The sequence below is a fragment of the Gouania willdenowi genome, chromosome 21 (genome assembly GCF_900634775.1).
Source record: "Gouania willdenowi chromosome 21, fGouWil2.1, whole genome shotgun sequence".
Lineage (NCBI taxonomy): Eukaryota > Metazoa > Chordata > Actinopteri > Blenniiformes > Gobiesocidae > Gouania > Gouania willdenowi.
Genome location: NC_041064.1, coordinates 33,129,284 through 33,148,974, shown reverse-complemented (window position 1 = coordinate 33,148,974; position 19,691 = coordinate 33,129,284). Strand labels below are relative to the sequence as shown.

The following is a 19,691-nucleotide window of genomic DNA, read 5'->3' as shown; positions in this document are numbered from 1 at the left end:
TGAGGACACTGGTCTGTAAGGGAGTGAGGATGGATTAATTGCATTTAGACAGGGGTTAAAGTCAGTTATCACATCTACTCAAATTTGTTTGATGAATTATTTTTTTTTCTTAGATATTTGAGTTTTTATCACCGGTTAGAGGCACAATGGAAAGTGTTATAAATGCTTTTAGTCCATTTTGGAAATGTGTAGTTTTATCACCACGGCAGACGTCACTAACCTTCACCGCCATCAGATTATTATGTCACCTAATGGAAGTGTGTCAGATTGTCAAAACAACATGATGGCGTTTCCCTAACTCCTATAGGAAGTTTCCTAACACCTTTCCTTAACTCCGTGACCTCATACACAAAGGAAATAGGAGGGACTATTCAGACGCACCCACTGACACACAAGTTTCTCCTGATGGTGGGCTAACGCTCAGACGCCATGGGTGCTATAAAGCGCTATAGAAATGAAATCCATTTCCCATAATTCATAGACAAACACACAGGATTGCTGCTCACCCCTCTGGACCTGTGGAAAACCTCTCCGTTGATGACGCGCAGCTTCTCCTGCTGCAGGCTGTACTCCACGTCTTTGGGCCGGCTGGCGTTGTAGATAAAGATGGCCAGCAGCACCATGGGCGCCTGCAGGAAGAAGTCCAGCGACGGGTGGAAGTTGAAGAAGAAGATCGAGAGGCCGGTGACCAGGACTGTGGTGATCTGTCCACTCAGCACGTGGAACATGTTGTCTCTGAACTTCAGGATGAAGGCCACGGAGAGACCCAGAGACGCTGAGGGTCACACAGAGGGAGGAAGGTTTTATTAACTCACTCGTTCATCATCATCATCATCATCATCATCATCACTGTGAGCTATGTGAGCTCTTTGTCACAGCCGTTGTGTTACTTGAATATTAAAAAAAAGGTGACAGAAAAATTAGAGGGTCATCTCTCATTTTGACGGATTGCAATTCACAAACCTGACCACTTGGTGGTGATTGAACTTATTAAATTCCTGTTTTCATGTTGATGCTAGGGCTGGGCGATATGGAACCAAAGTTCATAACGCTTTAACTCAATAAAGTCTTACTAAAAACCAAAAAGACAAGTGTGAGTTAAATTTGCTAATGCAAAATACAACACAGGCATTTGAGTGAGTTCTGTAACGTGGCTTGTTTAGGGGAACACTCACTAATCCATCTAACTGTGCTTTTTATGCTGTGAAAAGCAAAATCAGCAACTCCTAAAATGGGTATTTTAATACAAAACAAGCTATAAAATAAAACCATATCGAAATAGGAGATATTAAAATTTTCTATATTGCCAAAGTGGAAAACTAGATACATCTTGAATCTCAATATATTGCCAAGGCCTCGTTGATGCTAACGCTAACAGAGTTAATCATCATTATCATCATTACACCAACGACTCTGACACTGTGTAGCAGCTCAATATAAGAACACTTCTGCTAATGGAGTTTCCTTATTTACACGTTTACTTATTTTTCTGTCACTATTTACAACGTTATTAGTCATAAGTGTTGTGATGAATTCTGTGGCCCGACAAAATGAAGACACTGGTATTTCAGCAAACCCAAAACCGGATGCTGGGCAAGGAAAGTGAAAAGTATGATGATATTGCAGGGAGGGGGGCATTTCTACAGATACAAATCTGTTTTGCTACAGATGTCTCGCAAAATGCAAAAGTCAAGCAGTGCGGATTCACGCGAGAAAAGTAGTTTGTGCATCTGTAGCGACAGATTAGATCTGGCACAAGTAATTGAAAATACATGTGAGCAAATGTTGGATTACAAGTTTGCAGCTGTCATTTTATTTCTTTAATTAGTTTATACATTTGTGAATATTTTTTCTGTGAATTCACATTCAGATCACGTGTGAACTCTACAGGTTCACATTTCTTCTAACGTGTGTGGATTATTTATGCTAGTCCACATTTTTGCATACAAGTCTTAAGTTCTCGCATCATATTCTACAAGTTTTCCTATTTTGCAACGTATCTGCCTTCATAATTCACCCTCCAGAGCAAAGACAACACAACCATCAGGCGTCGTCTGTCTGAGGCAAAAAGTCAAAAGCCTTTAAACAGAGGCCTCTGCAGCAATCTACACAACACATTTCATCTCTGCTCAGCTTGTTTGGAATTAATATGAAGTAACACAATTCATTACAACTAAATCCTACTAAATAGGTCATTATTATCATTAAAAAAAATACTATATGGTTAAAAATAGATTATGGCAAAATTTATGACTGTTAACATTTTTTTTAGCATTTTATTAAATTCTTAAAGATTATGAATAAATAAATAAAAAGTATATTAATGGCTGGTGGTGATGAGAGATGAACTGTAACCATAAACATGTGTCATTATTACTGTGTGTTTCACAATTGGGGTTGTGACCCCATATAGGGTCGCCTGGAATGTGTCAAAAAATAATTACTGATTAAAAATATATATTAAAATGTTTTATTCATTCTTCTTTCCCAAATTAAAACACAACAACATATAACTATAATTTAACTTTCTCAAATATAAATCTAGTTCAAATGAAATGCAGTATAAAGAAAAGAAGGAAGAGAAAATGGAAGAAAAATAATTAAAAACAGTATAAAAATTTCTGACATTTTGTACTAATCGTGGCTACTTTGTATTTGTTACTAAGTATAACAAACTTGATAAAAAACTGATTATAAAAAAAAATTCTTTGGGGTTTCCAGAAATGTGTGATCCAACTACTGCACTAATAGAAGTGTGTTAAAGTTAGGGATGCGCATCGTTAACCGGTTTCATTTGGGAACCGGTTCTTAGTCAAACAATTTTTTGGAATTGCTAACAAAAACCCTTTACGATTCCGCCACCGGGCTGCGCCGCCACTGTAAACAAACGTACCCCACTCGTAAACGTACGATGACGTCTCACACACACACACACACACACACACACACACACACACACACACACACACACACACACACACACACACACACACACACACACACACACACACACACACACACACACACACACACACACACACACACACACACACACACAAGCTGCTGCAGAGCAGAGGTGAGCTGAGCTGCTGCATTTCACAAAGAAGGACGACACCTCGAGGATCGTCACCTGTAATTCCTGCTAGAGGAACCTGTGCGCCAAAGGTCGTAACACAATCAATATGCAGTGTTTGGAATAACGGCGTCTAAAATAACAGCGTTAGGTAACAACTAATTACTTTTTATGCCGTTACAACGTCGTTATCGTTACTGAACGTTAAATGCGGTGCGTTACATGCATTGATTAAATAAACTGTGATCCGAAAGCATCCCTGGCTTCTTAATCAGCTGTAGCGAGGAGGTGGATTAAAAACAAGGAGAGCGATTATGATTGGCTTAGGCGACGTCATGTTTCATGGTAGCCAATCAGAGCCAGTGTTTTTACACATGTGCCAGCAAGAGGAGGCGGGTTAAAAACAAGGTGAGCGATTATGATTGGCTAAGGCGACGTGCCAGCACACGCGACACACGCGACACACACACTGCAGTGAGTGTGTGTCGCGAGTGTGTGGGAGTGTGTGGATGAATCAGCAGTGATGGTGAGCGTGGAGCAGTCTGATGAAAAGTTGTCATTTTTAAGGTGACGATACAAACACTACTTTAAATTAATTGTGGTCAAAGGCAAGAACGTGTATGTGAAGTGTTCGTTATATCCAGGAGAGAAGACTTTGTCGACATCCGTTGTAGGCAACTCTAATTTAATGAAGCACCTGACAACGACACACGCATCTAAAAAAATCTGAATTATTTGACATATAGCAACTTTTTTTTTTTTTTTTTTTTTTTTTTAACAGTAACGCAAATAGTTACTTTCCTTGGCAATGAGTTAGTTTCATTATAGAGTAATTCAGTTACTAACGCAGTTACTTTTTGGAACAAGTAGTGAGTAACTATAACTAATTACTTTTTAAAGTAACGTTCCCAACACTGCCAATATGTGCAAACATTTGGCCAGACAAACACAACACTGTGTTATACTCAAGCAATGCACACTTAGCACCAGTGCTAGCACTAGCACAGCAGGTAAAATTAAACAACTCTCTACGCTGGCTCTACGCTACACTAACTCCATTGACTCCTTTAAAATGCAGCTAAAGACACTTTTATACAGACAAGCTTTTAATAATCCTCTTTTATTAACTTGGTGTTAACATTACATTTTCTTTTTCCTTATTTTGAAGGACTGTCTTGTATTGTATTTTTGTAAATCACTGTTTATTCGGTTTTGTATGTTTTTACTGTAAAGCACTTTGTGATTTCTATCTATAAAAGGTGTTTATAAATAACATCGACTTTCGAACGTTGTGTGATAATGATAAAAATGAGGTTATTTTATTATCCTAATCCAATAGCCACTTGACTTGTGGACTCATTTTATTGAGTATTGTTAATTTGTTTATTGAGGACTCATTTGAGTATTGTTTATTCTCAGCGATGAATAATTAAGATTTATATTAATAAACCTGATATTTATTTTAATAAACCAGGTGGTATTCTTTTCTGTACTCATGTACGACTTGTTTTTCAGCCTATTTGGGAATCGATAAGATAATCAATAACAAAAATGGATTGATAAGCAGGAATTGATAAAGCATCGGAATCGCTAAATCCTTATCAATATACATCCCTAGTTACTGTATAGTGTGTGCTTAATGAGTATAGCTCACCAGTGACCAGCACCAGGAGGAGGGAGTAAACATTGTGTCCATGAAGGAGACCACAGTGAGCAGTGAGACCTCGAGATTCACTACTGACGCCCAAACTCAGACTGTTGAACAAAACTCCAAACGCATATCTGCAGATAGAGCACCACACACCGTTAGTGTGACTCCTCCTCCTCCTGCTCCGCCCCCTCCACCCTCCTCGTACAGTTTACTGTTCTGGATGAAGATGCTCTCTGTGAGCTGGTCTCCTTCCTTTAGGATCTTCTCGTTGTAGATGTTTGCCATGGATGAGATGAAGCACTGCAGGACGAGCAGGATGTGACCCACACCCAGAGAGCGGAGCCGCTCCACCGCCCTGTTCCTCCACTGCTGTCCAGGTAGAGACGATACCCACGATTCACTGGGAGAAAAACACACACACACACACCAGAGGGGTAATCCATAAAGGAGGGTTAACAAACTCTGAGTCTATCCATAAACTCTGGGTCAACATACCCAGCAATGAGAAACTATGGGTATCGGATTCCATTACAACTGGTATGAAGTGGGTCAATCAACCCTGAGTATGTAAACCTTGGGTTACTTACGTGCACGCGCGTGATAAAAAGCCATCATCAATGTATCAGAGATTTACTCGAGCTGCCATGGCAACCACCCAGAAGAGAATGATTTATTCACCCTGATGGGTGAAATAAGCTGGTGTTTGAGGAATATGAGCCTGTTCTAAAGGTGTGTTCAGTCTTCAGTGACTATAGTGGCTTAAATCACCCGTAATTAGTCACACTTTTTGGTCTCTTTATCACTTTATTGCTTCAGTGACGTGACGAGCAGTGAATAATATGAATAAAATGTGTCTGTGGAGACGTGGCAGCAGCATAGGATGGCTGCATAGAGAGCCCTCCTGTTACACTGGATATAAATACAGTGACTGCCGCTTGATATTGAATCAATTATATTGATTTTTAATGTAATATTGTCGCCAGAGTCATCTCAACGTCCTAAAAAAATCCCTGAAGCGGGACGTGAACCCGCAACCCATTGCTTCAAAGAGCAGCGTCACAATTCACTGCACCATCATATCTTCAAAAATTTTAATGCAGAAAAAAAAAACATAAAGCAACACAACATTAGTAATAATGTGAACACGTCTGTGGTGTGTGATGTTACTAATGTGTTTTAGAGAAAAGTGTTAAGGTACATTAAAGTGTTCAGAAACGGTGTTCAGGTGGGCGGAGCCAGGTAGAAAACCAGGGTTTCTTTGATAAAACCTGCCAGCGACCAGGTTTAGTTCACGGACAATGTTGCCATGGTAACATACTCAGAGAATAACATACCTCGCGTTCAGGAATGAAATACTCAAGAGTTTCCCTCATTTGAACCTTAACATACTCAGAGTTTGAACATAACCCGCTTTATGGAATACCCCTCAGGACAGGTAGTTAATGAGTGTAAATTAATCTTCAACTAATCCTTCACTATACTTTTATTTCTATTTTTTCAGTTCATTCATTGATTAAAAACAAAATAATTTAATATAAACACAAATATTCTCAAGAATATTCGCAAAAAGAAGAATATTGTTATTTTTACTCCATGAAATAAATGTACAAAGAAAATAATGATACAATAAGCAACAAAAATAACCATATATATAACAACAATAAAATAACTGTCGGCACTGACAGTCACATTACCGTCAAAAAAAGAAAAGTTTTTTAGAAAGTTTATAAAGTAAGAATAAAGTTCTATCCTAATAAAATCATAATTTTATGAGAATAAAGTCGTAATTTTATGAGAATAAAACTGAAATAAAAACAAGACCTTGTCTGTGTTGTGGTCAGTCGTGCGTTACAGAGAATGTGGAACATTTAGTGAGATTATTTTTCTCTTTAGGTTTCACAGATGGTGAAATACTGAGCATTTTGGTCCATCATCACCACTGTTATCGGTTTAATGACTTTAAAGACACCATAGAACAAGAATGATTTGGAGAAAATAGCCTCTTTAGTGGAGGAGGAAGTGGTCGATTTAAGGGCTATTGCTGTTTTAAAGATATGCCTTTATTCTCATAAAATTAAGACTCTATCCTGAAAATATTACGACTTTAATCTAGTAGTACTCGGATTTCTTTTTATTTTAATGTGGCACTAATACGCCGTCATTCTTTGTTCGGATTGTTGCGTAAACTGATTCCTTTTACAGAAACAACATTCTATCAGTTTTGTCTTGAATCCTGTTTTTTTGTTTCATCTCCGTCTTATATTGTTATACTTGTTTTCTCTTTTTTCAAATCTTTACCTCATATTAATTGGCAACATTTTTTGAAAGGTGAGTTTAGATGTGTCCTATGTCAGTAAACATACATTGGCTTTGGTTTGCCTTGAAACACAAATGGCCGTATGACTTTTTAAATGCGTCATCTGTGGAACCCAAACAAATCAAATACATTATTCTAGATGTGCATGAATAGCGTAATGGTCTAAGTCAGACATGGGCAATGGGCAACTGGTGGCCCGGGGTCCACATGCGGCCCTTGGACTAAATCTTTGCGAGACAAAATCCACCAAGAATTGTAATTCAAGAAATTGGAAGTAATATGAAGCCCAACATATGATACAAAATAACTCTAAAAACACAAGAAACAGCAGCAAAATGTACAGAATGTCAACAAAAATACGGGAAGCAACAACAAAAAAAGATTCCAAAAATACACAAAAAAAACTCATAACACACACAAAAGCACATCATACAAACAAAAAAAACCACCAAATCTCACAAAACAACAACACATACAAAATGACACCAAAAAAGGCACTGATTGACAATAAACAAAATGCAAACATAACACACAAGAAATAGTAAAAACACATGACTCATAAAATACAGAAAATGCCAACAGTAATTCCCAAATTGACAGATAAATACACAAAATGACAGATAAATACACGAAATGACAGATAAATACACAAAATGACTAAAAACTCAGAAAAATAATACACAAAAAGACCACAAACAATGACAAAACTCTTTGTTCTTTCCTGTCTTAACACTTAGATTGGTCGTTATTCTTAATACTGGCATGAAGGTTGATCATGTGGCCCTTGGATCAGACAATCACATATTTGTGGCCCCGCTTTGACAACAGTTGCCCATCACTGGTCTACGGCTACCTGCTGTTCCTCATCTGCTCCAGCAGCTGGGTGTAGAGCAGGCAGGAGTTGGACGGGGTGGACAGCGGTTTGGAATGCAAACCCTGGACAGAAACGTTCTGGTTTCCTCCTGATCCTGCTGTCAAAGAAACAATGGCCAGGAAGAGGATGAGCAGGGACGCCCACTGAACCCAGGACAGACGCCTCCTGAAGACAGACACCAAAACCAGAGTTCACCGAACCATCAGGACAGACCAGCTGTTTTATTAAGTTTATTACAATTAATAGATGATCATCATTATTTAGCTGCAAACCTTTCATCAAAAGTAGAGAAGAAGGACAATAATCATCAGTCTGATGATTAACAGGAAATTATTGCACATGTTCACATGATAAGACATTTTAAGGGAATAAATTGACCTAATAAGATAGCCCCGCCCCTTTACCCTGCTCAACCAGCGCTGCTAAGTGCTAAGCTAACCAAACACGTGGGACTTGCTGCTGGTATGAAGTTTCTTTACAGTCTAAGATGAAGACAGCACATGCATTCTCAGCAATATGTGGAACGCAACATTTTGCTGTCCCTCACTTAAAAAGATGCTGTAAAATTAATAACGTTTGGAAGGAATATGAAATGGCCACTGCATGTATTACGCTCAACCTGAGAACATCTGATTTAGAACGAGCAAGTTCCTTCCCACACAGATGTGTAACACACACTTTAAATAATCCCCACGATGAGGGGCTAAACCACATGTGTCAAACTCAAGGCCCGGTGGCCAATTCCGGCCTTTTAGAGCATCCACTTTGGCCCGCAGGAGAAAGTAAGAAAAAAAAAAGAAAAAGATGAAGTTAACGTGTAAATTACAACTAATTTGACTGTAGATATTACAGTCCCTTCAAATACGCAAATGTAATGAAACTTTACAATATTGGCCAGAGCTCACAGTTTTCCCATGCTTATATCACATGATGGCCATTTTTAAAAGCTAAATTGCTGAAAGAACTCCCAATTTTTCCCAAAATCCTTAAATTTTGCTCAAATTATTCCTGTGGCCCATTTGAGATCAAACTGGTCCGTATTTGGCCCCTGAGCTAAAATTAGTTTGACACTGCTAGACAAAGGATTCAAGATTCAAAAATCTTTTCTTGTTAATATGTGAATGCTCACGGCATAAACGGCACACGATAAAACAAAGAGAACAATTTAATTAATAAACCATATAGAGAGAAACGTATTGACTTTATTCTAAGTTAACGGATGTGTCCAATCAGTGAATGAAGCACTTACTTGAGCACCAGCCTGAAGAGCACGGCTGTGGTCAGAATGACAAAGTTAGAGAACAGCACCGCCATGGCCTGAGAACAGGAGGAAACAGATAAAAACGTAGCAATACACACACCACACACACACAACTAGTAAACTCACAATCTCATTAGTAGACAGTTTGTAGTCAACCAGTAAAACTTGTAAAGGGAAAGTAAAAAGATTTACTATCAGTACTGGTAGGCCTAAATAAATAAAGTAGTCGGGATTAGAACCAAATCCAGCTGCCTGATTGATTGTTATATTTTAAAACACCAATGGCGAGCCTGAATTTCCCTTTCTCCGCCTCCTTATTAGCATACAGACTCACTAGTACTACTACTAGTGACACTTTTTGCTTCACTAGTGAAGTGCACTTGTGAACTCCTAAACCAAAAATTGAGTAAATGTATTCCCATCTTATACAATTCAATATTAGGTTGATAAATGGTAATTGAATCTTTTTTTAAAAATGCATAATTTCTTATCCTGTATATTCTAGGTGACTATATCTATCACAGGATATTTAAGTAGTTACATTAGAGTAGAGTCACATGTCTATTTTGACATCTTTTCATATCACTGTGACACTGAGATTTAGGAGAAAACACCATTGTTTTGTTATTTATTGACATATTTGGTTTTGCATAGTATATAAGACAAATTAAAATGAATACACATTTTAAAGTGTTTACTTAAAAAAGCCTAATGCTATTCATCATGTGATCTGTAATCAGTGTTTCACCATAAAAACCAACATGTGGAACTGAACCGTACAAAGTTTTACATTATAATCAACTTTTTCCTGTCATTTTACCTCAGTAGAAGTTGTGTGTGTCGGATGCTACTAGTGACACTCACAGGCTGCAGGTAGGTCATCACGTAAAATATGATGAGGTTGTCCAGAAAGTAAAGGAACGCAGGGATCGTCCACTTCAGCCAGTTCAGGAATGATGAGGAGGAGGAGCAGCCCAACTCTCTGCAGGATCGTCCTTCTGTGGACACACACACGCACGCACACACACACACAAAATAAAATGGGGTCGCCTGAAATGTCGAGTAAGAATAAAATTAAAATAAGTTATTAATTAAAATTATATATATATATATATATATATTTTTTTAAATTGCATTTATTTATTTTTGTTTATGTATTTTGCACAATTCCATAAACAATACATAATATCACAGAAATGGATACAGAAAGTTCAAATAGCATAAAAACCTTTTTTGTGTTTATTTGATTCCTATTAAAAACACTTTGATAAGAATGACTTTTTTTTTTTTTAAAAATAGGCTACAAAGTTTCATTTTTTTTACATTTTCGTTTTCAATGAAAAGATCTACCGTGGCTCCAAAAAAAAGTTTAAAAACAGTGTAATACCAGTAGGCTTGTCCTATAGTTGTGGCTGATGAGAGTGAACTATTATAGTTTAGTAGTTTTACCTCTGACTATGACTCGCACTGACATAATCAGGCAGAAAACCAGTTTCAGTGCCTCAGCGAGTAGATTAACAGACGCAGGGAGGAAGTCGTATTTGTTTTCTGTGGAGAAAAACAAAGTCACAGAGTTAACAGGATGTCAACGCACTAATGTAAACATATTTATGTCATTGTGTCTTTTCTCTGGCCCGCTGCACTAAAGCAGGGATTCTCATCCTTGGGATTGCAAGACACTGGGAGGGGGTGACCAGATGCCGTCAAGAAACTAAGAACATTTTTTGAACAATTTGAGCCCGTTTTTGCTTATTTTTACAATTTTTCTGCAACTGCACCAAACTTGGCAAGTTTTAACCTAATTTCATCACTTTTTATTGCCATTATTTTGCTCCTTTTAATGCATCTTTGCTACATTACTCTCATTTCTGACACTTCGCCATCAAATTTCAATGCCTTTTCTGCACATTTTTTTTTCCACTTTCAAGACATATTTAGCACTTATAAACTCTTTCCACCACTTTTTCATCTAATGTCACATATGTTGACCCCTTATTGTCACTTTTAACCTCTTTTCACCATATTTCAGGCTTATTTTTGCCAATTTAACCACATTCATGATTTATCATGCCCATTATTTGCCAGTTTAAACTAACTGTTCCTCCCCATTTCTGTCACTTTTAAACCAATATTGACACTTTAAATTCAATACAGCTTTTAACCAATTTATGTTGTTTTTAAAATCCCTTTTCATTACATTTTCCATTATTTGAGTGTTGAGTGTATAACGGACCACCATTTAGTCCGGTTACAGTCTGTGTCACGACACCCGTCCACAGAGTGGTAGTGACTGTAGTGTTACGCTCTGAGTCAGATCGTTGCTGTGATTGGACAGGATACAACAATCAACACACACACACTTACTGACTTGCACGCGTGTACACGCCTAATATTTTTTCTAAGTGTTTATATGTCATGTAGACAGTGCTACATAGTGAAGGTCACATGATCGCTATAGCTTCACTCACGCCACACTTGCCACTACACCTAACTACTGAAATGAGGTAAGTTTAGTGAAAGTTAGGCAGGCAGGTACACGTGCGTTCACTGGCGTGCATGAATTTCGAACGGATTCACCCCCCCATATTGTGTGTGTGTGTGTGTGTGTGTGTGTGTGTGTGTGTGTGTGTGTGTGTGTGTGTGTAGTTGCTCACCCACGCTGGCCGACAGTTTGAGCAGCACGATGCGACTCGTTCCTAACGTGACGAAGCCCAGGCCCAACGCCAGCGTGTAGGCAGAGGAGCGGGAGCAGAGGCGGGGACGGCTAGGGTAGCACGCCATGGTTGGTAACCACGCTCTACTGGAGTTAGTACATCCAACACACGCACACGCGCACAAGCACACACACACACACTCATGTAATGTCATTTTATTAAAGGAATATATCATATATACTGTCTTTCCTCCCATCTGTCATCAGAATGTATTACATTAGCATAGCCTGAAGTGTTTTGCTTACCGCTGATTTATATATTTTTTTCTATACTGTTATCTTGACCAATATCTATCATTTTTTTATTATTTATTTTATCCTTATTGTGTATTCTATTTTTGCATTAATTTTTATTTTCTGTATTTGTATTTAGCTGCCTTGGTTGCTTATTCTTTGTGTCTTTGGCAGCTGTAGCGTCTGAATTTCACCACTGTGGTATAAAATACAGGATAATCTATTCTAATGTACAAACATTAAGTGGTTTGGAATAGTAAAATCCTGGTCAGATAATCAACATTGATCTAGTTATTTCAGAAAAACCAAAATAATAATTTAAAGCAGAGAAATAATTCAATTCAAGGCTATACAATGACATAACATACAACTGATAAATAAAGCATTTCAGGTGTAGGAAGTCTTACCTCTACTCCTTTTTCACTTGGTTATAGAACAAAAGTATTAAAGCACATTCAGTGATTTCCACACAATAAACATTAATAAATAAAAGGTAAAGTATTACAGTCATTTATAATGTAGAAGTCGTAACTTTAATATATAAATTGAGATGTGACTTCATTACAAATCAACTTATTTGTACATTTTTCAGCCAGGAGTACATCTAGTGCACACGAGTCAAACTCGAGGCTCGGGGGCCACATCCGGCCCTTTAGAGCATCCAATTTGGAAAATAAACTAGTCAGAGAAACCATGAATCATTCTGTAAATTATCAATTAATTCAGCTAAAGATATCTCAGCAAGACATATCCAAAATAATACACAAATTCAATGAAACTCCACAATATTTGCAGAGCTCACACTTTTCCCGTGCTTGCATATATCACACGTTGGCAGTCATTTTTAACTCAAATTGTTAAAAGAACTCTTAATTCATCCAAAATGCTGTAATTTTCTTTAAAGTATTCCACAAACTTTCCCCAAAATACATAGAAATTGGCCACAAAATCTAAAAAGTTTAAAGTAAAAACCCTGCAGATACTGATATCTGTCACTTAGTGCTTTGATATTATCAGTGCCGCACATACACATTGAAGTTCAAACTCGAGCACTCATTTTTCTGCCTAAAATCTGTGGCCCACTTAAAATAAACTGGTACGTATTTGGCGCTTGAACTAGAATGAGTTTGACACCTCTGTTTTATATAAACTGCTACCTAGTTTTATATAAAAGGCTTCTGTCATGCCATTAGTTGGTAGTTACTTTGCTTTAGTGTATGTACAGTATGTCCATTGTCATCAATTTACTTTGTCCATAACATTGTTACATATTTACATCCAGGAAAATAAAGGCGTCTGTGGATGAAATACCTGAAATGTAACAGGGAGCCTCACATGTAACTAAATACAAAATAAACAAGGTTTTAATTGTTTGTCAAACTGCATCCAATTTCTAAAATAATTTACTCAGTAATGGTTGCTTGTAGAAATGTAATGACTTTATTTCTTTTAAAACATACTTAAATACAAGTATATTTACTAATTTAGAAATATACTCAAAAAAAAGTACAAGTACCCATAAAAGCAACTTAATTACAGCAACTTGTAATCCATTACTTCCACCTCTGCAAATGAGGGAGAGCCAGTGATGCACCATGGGAAAACCACACTAGTAGTAGTTAGTTAAGCTCTTAAAAACATAAGGTTATTCTACTGTCTCTAATCTAAAGGGCCATATTATCAATATTCATTTAGAATAATGACTGATCTGAGCATTAATACATGAAAGAACAAAGCAACTAAGTGTGTTAATGTTGTCATTTTATATACTTTACTGTCATTTTCTATATTTTTCTCCCATTTTATGTGGGGTTTGAGACATTTTATGTTTTTGTTTTTTTTATGTGCTTTTGGAGTAATTTTTGTATCTATTCAGTCATATTTGTGCACATTTGTTGTCATTAAATGTATTTCGCTTGTCCTTTTCTGCTTGTTTTTTTCGGTCATTTTGTGCATTTTTCTTGTCCTTTTGCGTAGTTTTTTTTTTTTTGGTCATTTTGTGCATTTACCTTGAGGGCCATACAAAACCTGACCAAGTGCCACATACGGTCCCCACGCCACCAGTTGCCCACATCTGCCCTTAACCTTAAATGGCCAGGTGAAGTTTATTTTTCTGCAAAAATTATTTAAAAAAATATATGTATATAATATAAATATTATATATACATTACGGCTAGAATTACTGTAATTCGTATGTCTTAAATTTTTTGTTGGTGCTATTTTACACTTTAGAATTTCTAGTGTTTGTAGACTCACATAGTTGTAGTTTTCATTCAAATTAACTCAAATGAATTTGCACTGCAAATATGTTAATATCATGTACACATTAACAGTAGATTTAAATGAAATTCTTTATAATTTAAGTAAGAATGATGCATTTACCTTGTAGATATCTTATTATTACTGGTTTTACAGTCTTATTATGACGTGAACAATCATTGGTTTACTTTCTGCCATCTAAAGAAGTTTAAACCTCACTCTAGTCTTTTACTTCAGCTTGAAAAGAAGCATTGATTGAATCTGTACACTGTAAATTAAATTAATTAAACACTTAAAAGGCTTTGAAATGGTGACCAGATAGATTTAAACTAATAAGTTCAAAACAAATCTCTTTACTGAGCTGCCTGCTTCAGGATAAATTTACCTCCTGTATTAACAAAGTATACTCAGACAGTGTCATAAAACACAGTGTAAATATCTTTATTTATTTATTATTTTTCCTGTTCAGGAGACTTTAGTTCTGCTGTTTGTGCTCATAGCTCAGCTAGCTAGCTACCTTAGCCTCACTGTATTTGACAAAGAGAAGACAAAGCTTCATTTAAGTTGTTTGCAGACGTAAACTAAAGGAAAATAGCAGAAATAAAACGTCAAACTGAAATTAATTCAGACAAACTCACCTGTTTTTGACCCGTTTCATTCACAGCTTTCAGTGTCGGAACATTGTCTTCCGTAAACACGGTAGTCTCAACTGCGCAGGCGCAATGTCTGTGTTGCCAGATTAATTGGACGATTTCCCACCTTAGGAAATGAACAATTATTAAAAAACGGAATTTACTCAAATCACTTCAGTTTTTTTGCTGTTGTTTTATCAGATATCGTCTGTATTTTTTTTTTTCTATTTTTCATTCCTCTATATTGTAATTTTCGTGTGTTTTCCTTTATTTGTATGATTTTCTTTAGCTGCACATGTAAAAATAAAGTCTCCATGTTGGCCAAGACACATCCACTATGGTTCACATAATTTCTGTGTTTGCTGATGTGGAATCACTCTTAAAAATGCACTTAATTTGGTAATACATCATCAGTACTCCTTATATAGAGACATGATGTTGGAACGTTGTTTAGGACAGGGGTTGTCAACCTTGGGCTCAGGACCTCATTTGGGGTCACGAGTAGGATTGCCACCCGTCTCTTAAAATACGGAATTGTTTCTTATTTGGACATTAAATGGTGTGTCCCGTACTGAGCCAAAAAGGAACGCAGTTTGTTCCGTATTTGCATAAATCAATGTATCATTTGTTTAGTCGTTTTTCATTTTGTTACCAAAACATGAAAAATTAAAAAAAAAAAACCATATTATTATATATTTGAAACTTTGACAGGCTTTTATTTTGAAACTACACATCAGAATGTCTTGAAATGTATAGGGTCACACCATGAGGTTGTAATAACAAAGCGTTTTCTTTAAAAATGAATTCAAAATCTAATGTAATAAGTGTCATATTTGAAATTTTGGTGACCTTTTATTTTGAAACTACACATCAGAATGATTTGAAACTTATTGGGTCACACTCTGGGGTCGTGTACTACAACCGTGAAGTGGAATTAGACTGTAATAACCGGGCGTTGTCTTTAAAAGTGAGTCCAAAGTCATATGTATTAAGTCTCATGTTTGAAGCTTTGACAGGCTTCAAAGAATGTGAAGCTTTTTACTTTTTATTTATTTTATTTAATTTTTTTTATTTACTTGTTCTTAAAAGATTTTCACTATGTATGTGTGTGCATACGTTGGCACACATGTATACGTAAATATGTTTATATGCATATGGGTGTGTATGGAGGTATATACATGTATATCATTATTATTATATGTATTTTAAATTATTTATTTGATATTATTATTTTTTAGATATACATTTATGTATATAATTATAACAAGTTTTTGTTTTGTTTTTTTTTTTTTAATATTTTTATATTTATTTGCTTTAAATTTAGGGAACTCTGGTTTTCATTAGATAGATATAGGCCAAAATATGTTAAAAAGGTCTGGAAAGCAAAATTGGTAAAAAAAATAAATAAATAAATAATAATAATAATAATAATGTTTTAAAAAAAAAAAGAGGAGCTTAGTGGTAAGTCAAATGTTAACACACCTCTCTGAGTGTATAAATAACCTTTCTTTTGGGAACATGCATTTTCTCTGTACAAGTTCTGACAGAGTAGCTAGTTCAGGGAGGGGGCAGGGTTTGGTGTATTTAGAGATTTTGGTTTGTTCTGTGTTTTCACCTGCACTACTATTCAATATGATTTCTACTTTTATTGGAGGCCGTCCAAAAAAAACAAAACTGAGTAATTTTTCATTTTTCCAAATAAACAGTTATGGCTAAAAAATAATATTTTACATTTATCTGTACATAAAAATGTGGTCAATAATATCTCCTGGAATTGTAAAGGACTCAATGGACCTGATCAACGAGGGAATATATTGACTCACCTTAAAAAATTAGACGGATATCAGGTTTTTACAAGAAACACACTTGAGAGATCAGGATAGGATCAAGGATCAAGATATGTTATTGTTACAGGAAAATTGCACAATAAATCAGTTACTCTAGCTAGTGTATACGCCCCCAATGTTGATGACGTGACTTTTTTTAGTTCTTTCTTTACAGCATTACCTAATATGGACTCCCGTAAATTAATAATTGGAGGGGATTTTAACCCGGTGTTAGATCCAACAATTGGTAGATCATCACAAAAATCATCTAACTTGTCAAAATCTGCTAAAACCATTCATAGATTCATGATTCAAATTATTTGATCCATTTAGAGTTCTCTCTCCCAACACAAGGAAATACTTTTACTTCTCTCCGGTTCATCATTCGTTTTCTAGAATAGATTTCTTTTAAGGCGATTATGCATATTTAACAAACATCAAATATTGTGATTACAAAGGAATTGTGTTATCTGACCATAGTCCGGTGTCATTCCATATAGAGATGGCATATGGCCCAATAACCAAAAAATGGAGGTTTAATAATGCACTTCTATCAGATGATAAAGTAATCGAAGAATTGCAGAAATAAATTGATTTATTTTTTCACACAAATGATGATCCAGATATAAAAAGATCCACCTTGTGGGAAACATTAAAAGCATATATGAGAGGCCAGATTATTTGCCAGAGCTTAAAAAATAAACAACGGAGGGAAAAGGAGTTGAAATTGACCCAAGAACTTAAATAAATTGACAGAGTTTATGCTAACTCCCCTACACCTGATCTATACAAAAGAAAGCAGTCAGTGCAGACTGAACTCAATTTACTATACACAGCAGAAACTATTAAATCCTGGACACAATTAAGGTACAAAAATAATGAATATGGGGAAAAAACAGGTAAACTAATAGCCCAGCAAATTAAAGAAGAAGCAGCGTCAATTTTAATAACAGAGATACGAATAGATACTGGTCAGAAAACAACAAATCCTAAAATAATAAATGATACTTTCAAGAACTTCTTTACTAAATTGTACTCTTCAGAATTGAATAATGATCCAAACTTAACAGAACATTTTTTTTGATAACCTTCAGATACCTACTATACGTTTGGAAAACAAAAAGATATTAGAACAACCTATATCAAATTTAGAAATAAAACAAGCCATACAGTGTATGCAAAACTCTAAATGCCCTGGACCTGATGGTTGCAGTGCTGAATTTTATAAGACTTTTATAGATCAAATTTCACCACTTCTTTTAAGTGTTTATAATGAAGCACTGACTACAGGTTCTCTATCTCCTACACTATACGATGCATGCATTTCTTTGATTCATAAATCTGGCAAGGGTCCATTAAAACCAGGTTCATATAGACCCATAAGTCTCTTGAATGTAGACAACAAAATATTGGCAAAGATCTTAGCCATGCGTTTGGAAAAGGTCCTTCCAACTGTTGTGTCACCAGACCAAACAGGATTTGTTAAAGACAGGCAGTTGTTTTATAACATCAGATGACTGTTCAATATTATCTACAATCAAAACCCAAATAAGGAAGTAACGTAAGGAAAATGAATTTAAGAAAAAGATGCATGTGAGTGATGAAGGCCTGAAAAAAGAGGATTTTTTGGTGGTCACAGTAATCACATAAATAAATGAAAAGGTAGTTATTTACAGCAGTCGTCACTGCATTACATGGTGTTAAATGTGACCGCGTTCCTGTGACAGGACAAACCTGAGCCCACACTGTCACACCTTCACAGTTTAAACTCATCGGTCTGTTACAGAAACTGCTCTGCATCAGGAAACACGGCAGGGTTCAAGACTGCGACCAAAATGGTCGCATATGCGAGTATTATTTCAGTGTGTGCAAGATAAGATTTTATCTGTCGCATCCGTGCGAGTCCTGATAAAATGAGGAGGGGGGCGGGGAGGCGAGTGCGGGGAGGCGAGTTCGGGGAGGCGAGTGCGGGGAGGCGAGTGCGGGGAGGCGAGTGCTCTCTCTCTTCGCGCCGAGTGAAGTGAGAGAGCATACACGATTCCACACCTGCCCAGAGACGGAAATGAAGGTCCATCACCGTTTATTTTAAAAGACAAAATGAGGAGAGAAAAGAGGAGGCTGGGGGTTCGGGAGAGCCAGCAATATGTGCTAAAACAGACGGCACTGAAGAAGATGAAAGAGACAGGGAGACACCGGCCGAGCCGCGTGTGAAAAAAAAGAATACAGCTTTCAACCACAATGGCTTCAACAGTATCCGTGGTTGTGGTACAAGGGGGGTTATGTTGTGTATTTACTGTCAAAAGTATGGCCCGTGTATTGCAGGCAACTCCAACTTTGTTACCGGATCAACACAGTTCAAATTAGAAACACTTAAATTACACAGTGACAGTAGGAAACATAAAACCTGTGTTGATCAGAGCATCACCCGAAACACCGAGCCCCTCCCAACTTCTTTTCAATGATTAGAAGAAAGTAATCGCTCATTTGATGAGAAGGAAATTACAATTAAGTTTAACACGGCCTATAACATGGCAAAAGAGGAACTCCCGTTCACACAGTTCTAGTCCCAGATTGCACTAATGAGGAAAAATGGGCTGAATGTGAATCCAACCTACGCCAACGACAAAGCTTGTGCCCAGTTTATAGGAGTTATTTCTGACAACCTCAGAGGAAAGACCAGTGACAAAATCACCTCCGCCCCCTACCTATCATTTATGATAGACGGAGACACTGACGTCTCCACAAAAGAGTATGAGATTGTCTATGCCCGCATTATTGAGAGAGGACGACGGTCCAACATTCTGATTGGCCACATTGGGGTGGAACACGCCCACGCAAAAGGTAATGTGCG

The 19,691-nt window shown here is 36.7% G+C and overlaps 2 protein-coding genes across 3 annotated transcripts in view; one reads left to right on the top strand and one right to left on the bottom strand.

Moving 5' to 3' along the window:
* The window catches only part of slc35a5 (solute carrier family 35 member A5), a 32,058-nt gene extending 16,969 nt beyond the window's left edge, over positions 1-15,089 (bottom strand). Inside the window, exons 1-9 of one of the 2 annotated variants that reach the window (XM_028435377.1) lie at positions 15,021-15,089; positions 11,831-11,976; positions 10,626-10,724; positions 10,041-10,174; positions 9,165-9,232; positions 7,895-8,080; positions 4,930-5,124; positions 4,728-4,855; positions 507-775 (exon numbers count right to left, since the gene is read on the bottom strand). In XM_028435377.1, the coding sequence (XP_028291178.1) occupies positions 507-775; positions 4,728-4,855; positions 4,930-5,124; positions 7,895-8,080; positions 9,165-9,232; positions 10,041-10,174; positions 10,626-10,724; positions 11,831-11,976; positions 15,021-15,040 (1,245 nt within the window). In that variant the 5' untranslated portion in view covers positions 15,041-15,089. The remainder of the gene's footprint in view (positions 1-506; positions 776-4,727; positions 4,856-4,929; positions 5,125-7,894; positions 8,081-9,164; positions 9,233-10,040; positions 10,175-10,625; positions 10,725-11,830; positions 11,977-15,020) is intronic. The other variant, XM_028435378.1, reaches the window with a different exon arrangement.
* A 4,330-nt stretch (positions 15,090-19,419) lies between these two features.
* Positions 19,420-19,691, top strand: part of f5 (coagulation factor V) — a 35,729-nt gene continuing 35,457 nt past the window's right edge. The window contains exon 1 of the mRNA XM_028437083.1: positions 19,420-19,681. Coding sequence (XP_028292884.1) covers positions 19,420-19,681 — 262 coding nt within the window. The remainder of the gene's footprint in view (positions 19,682-19,691) is intronic.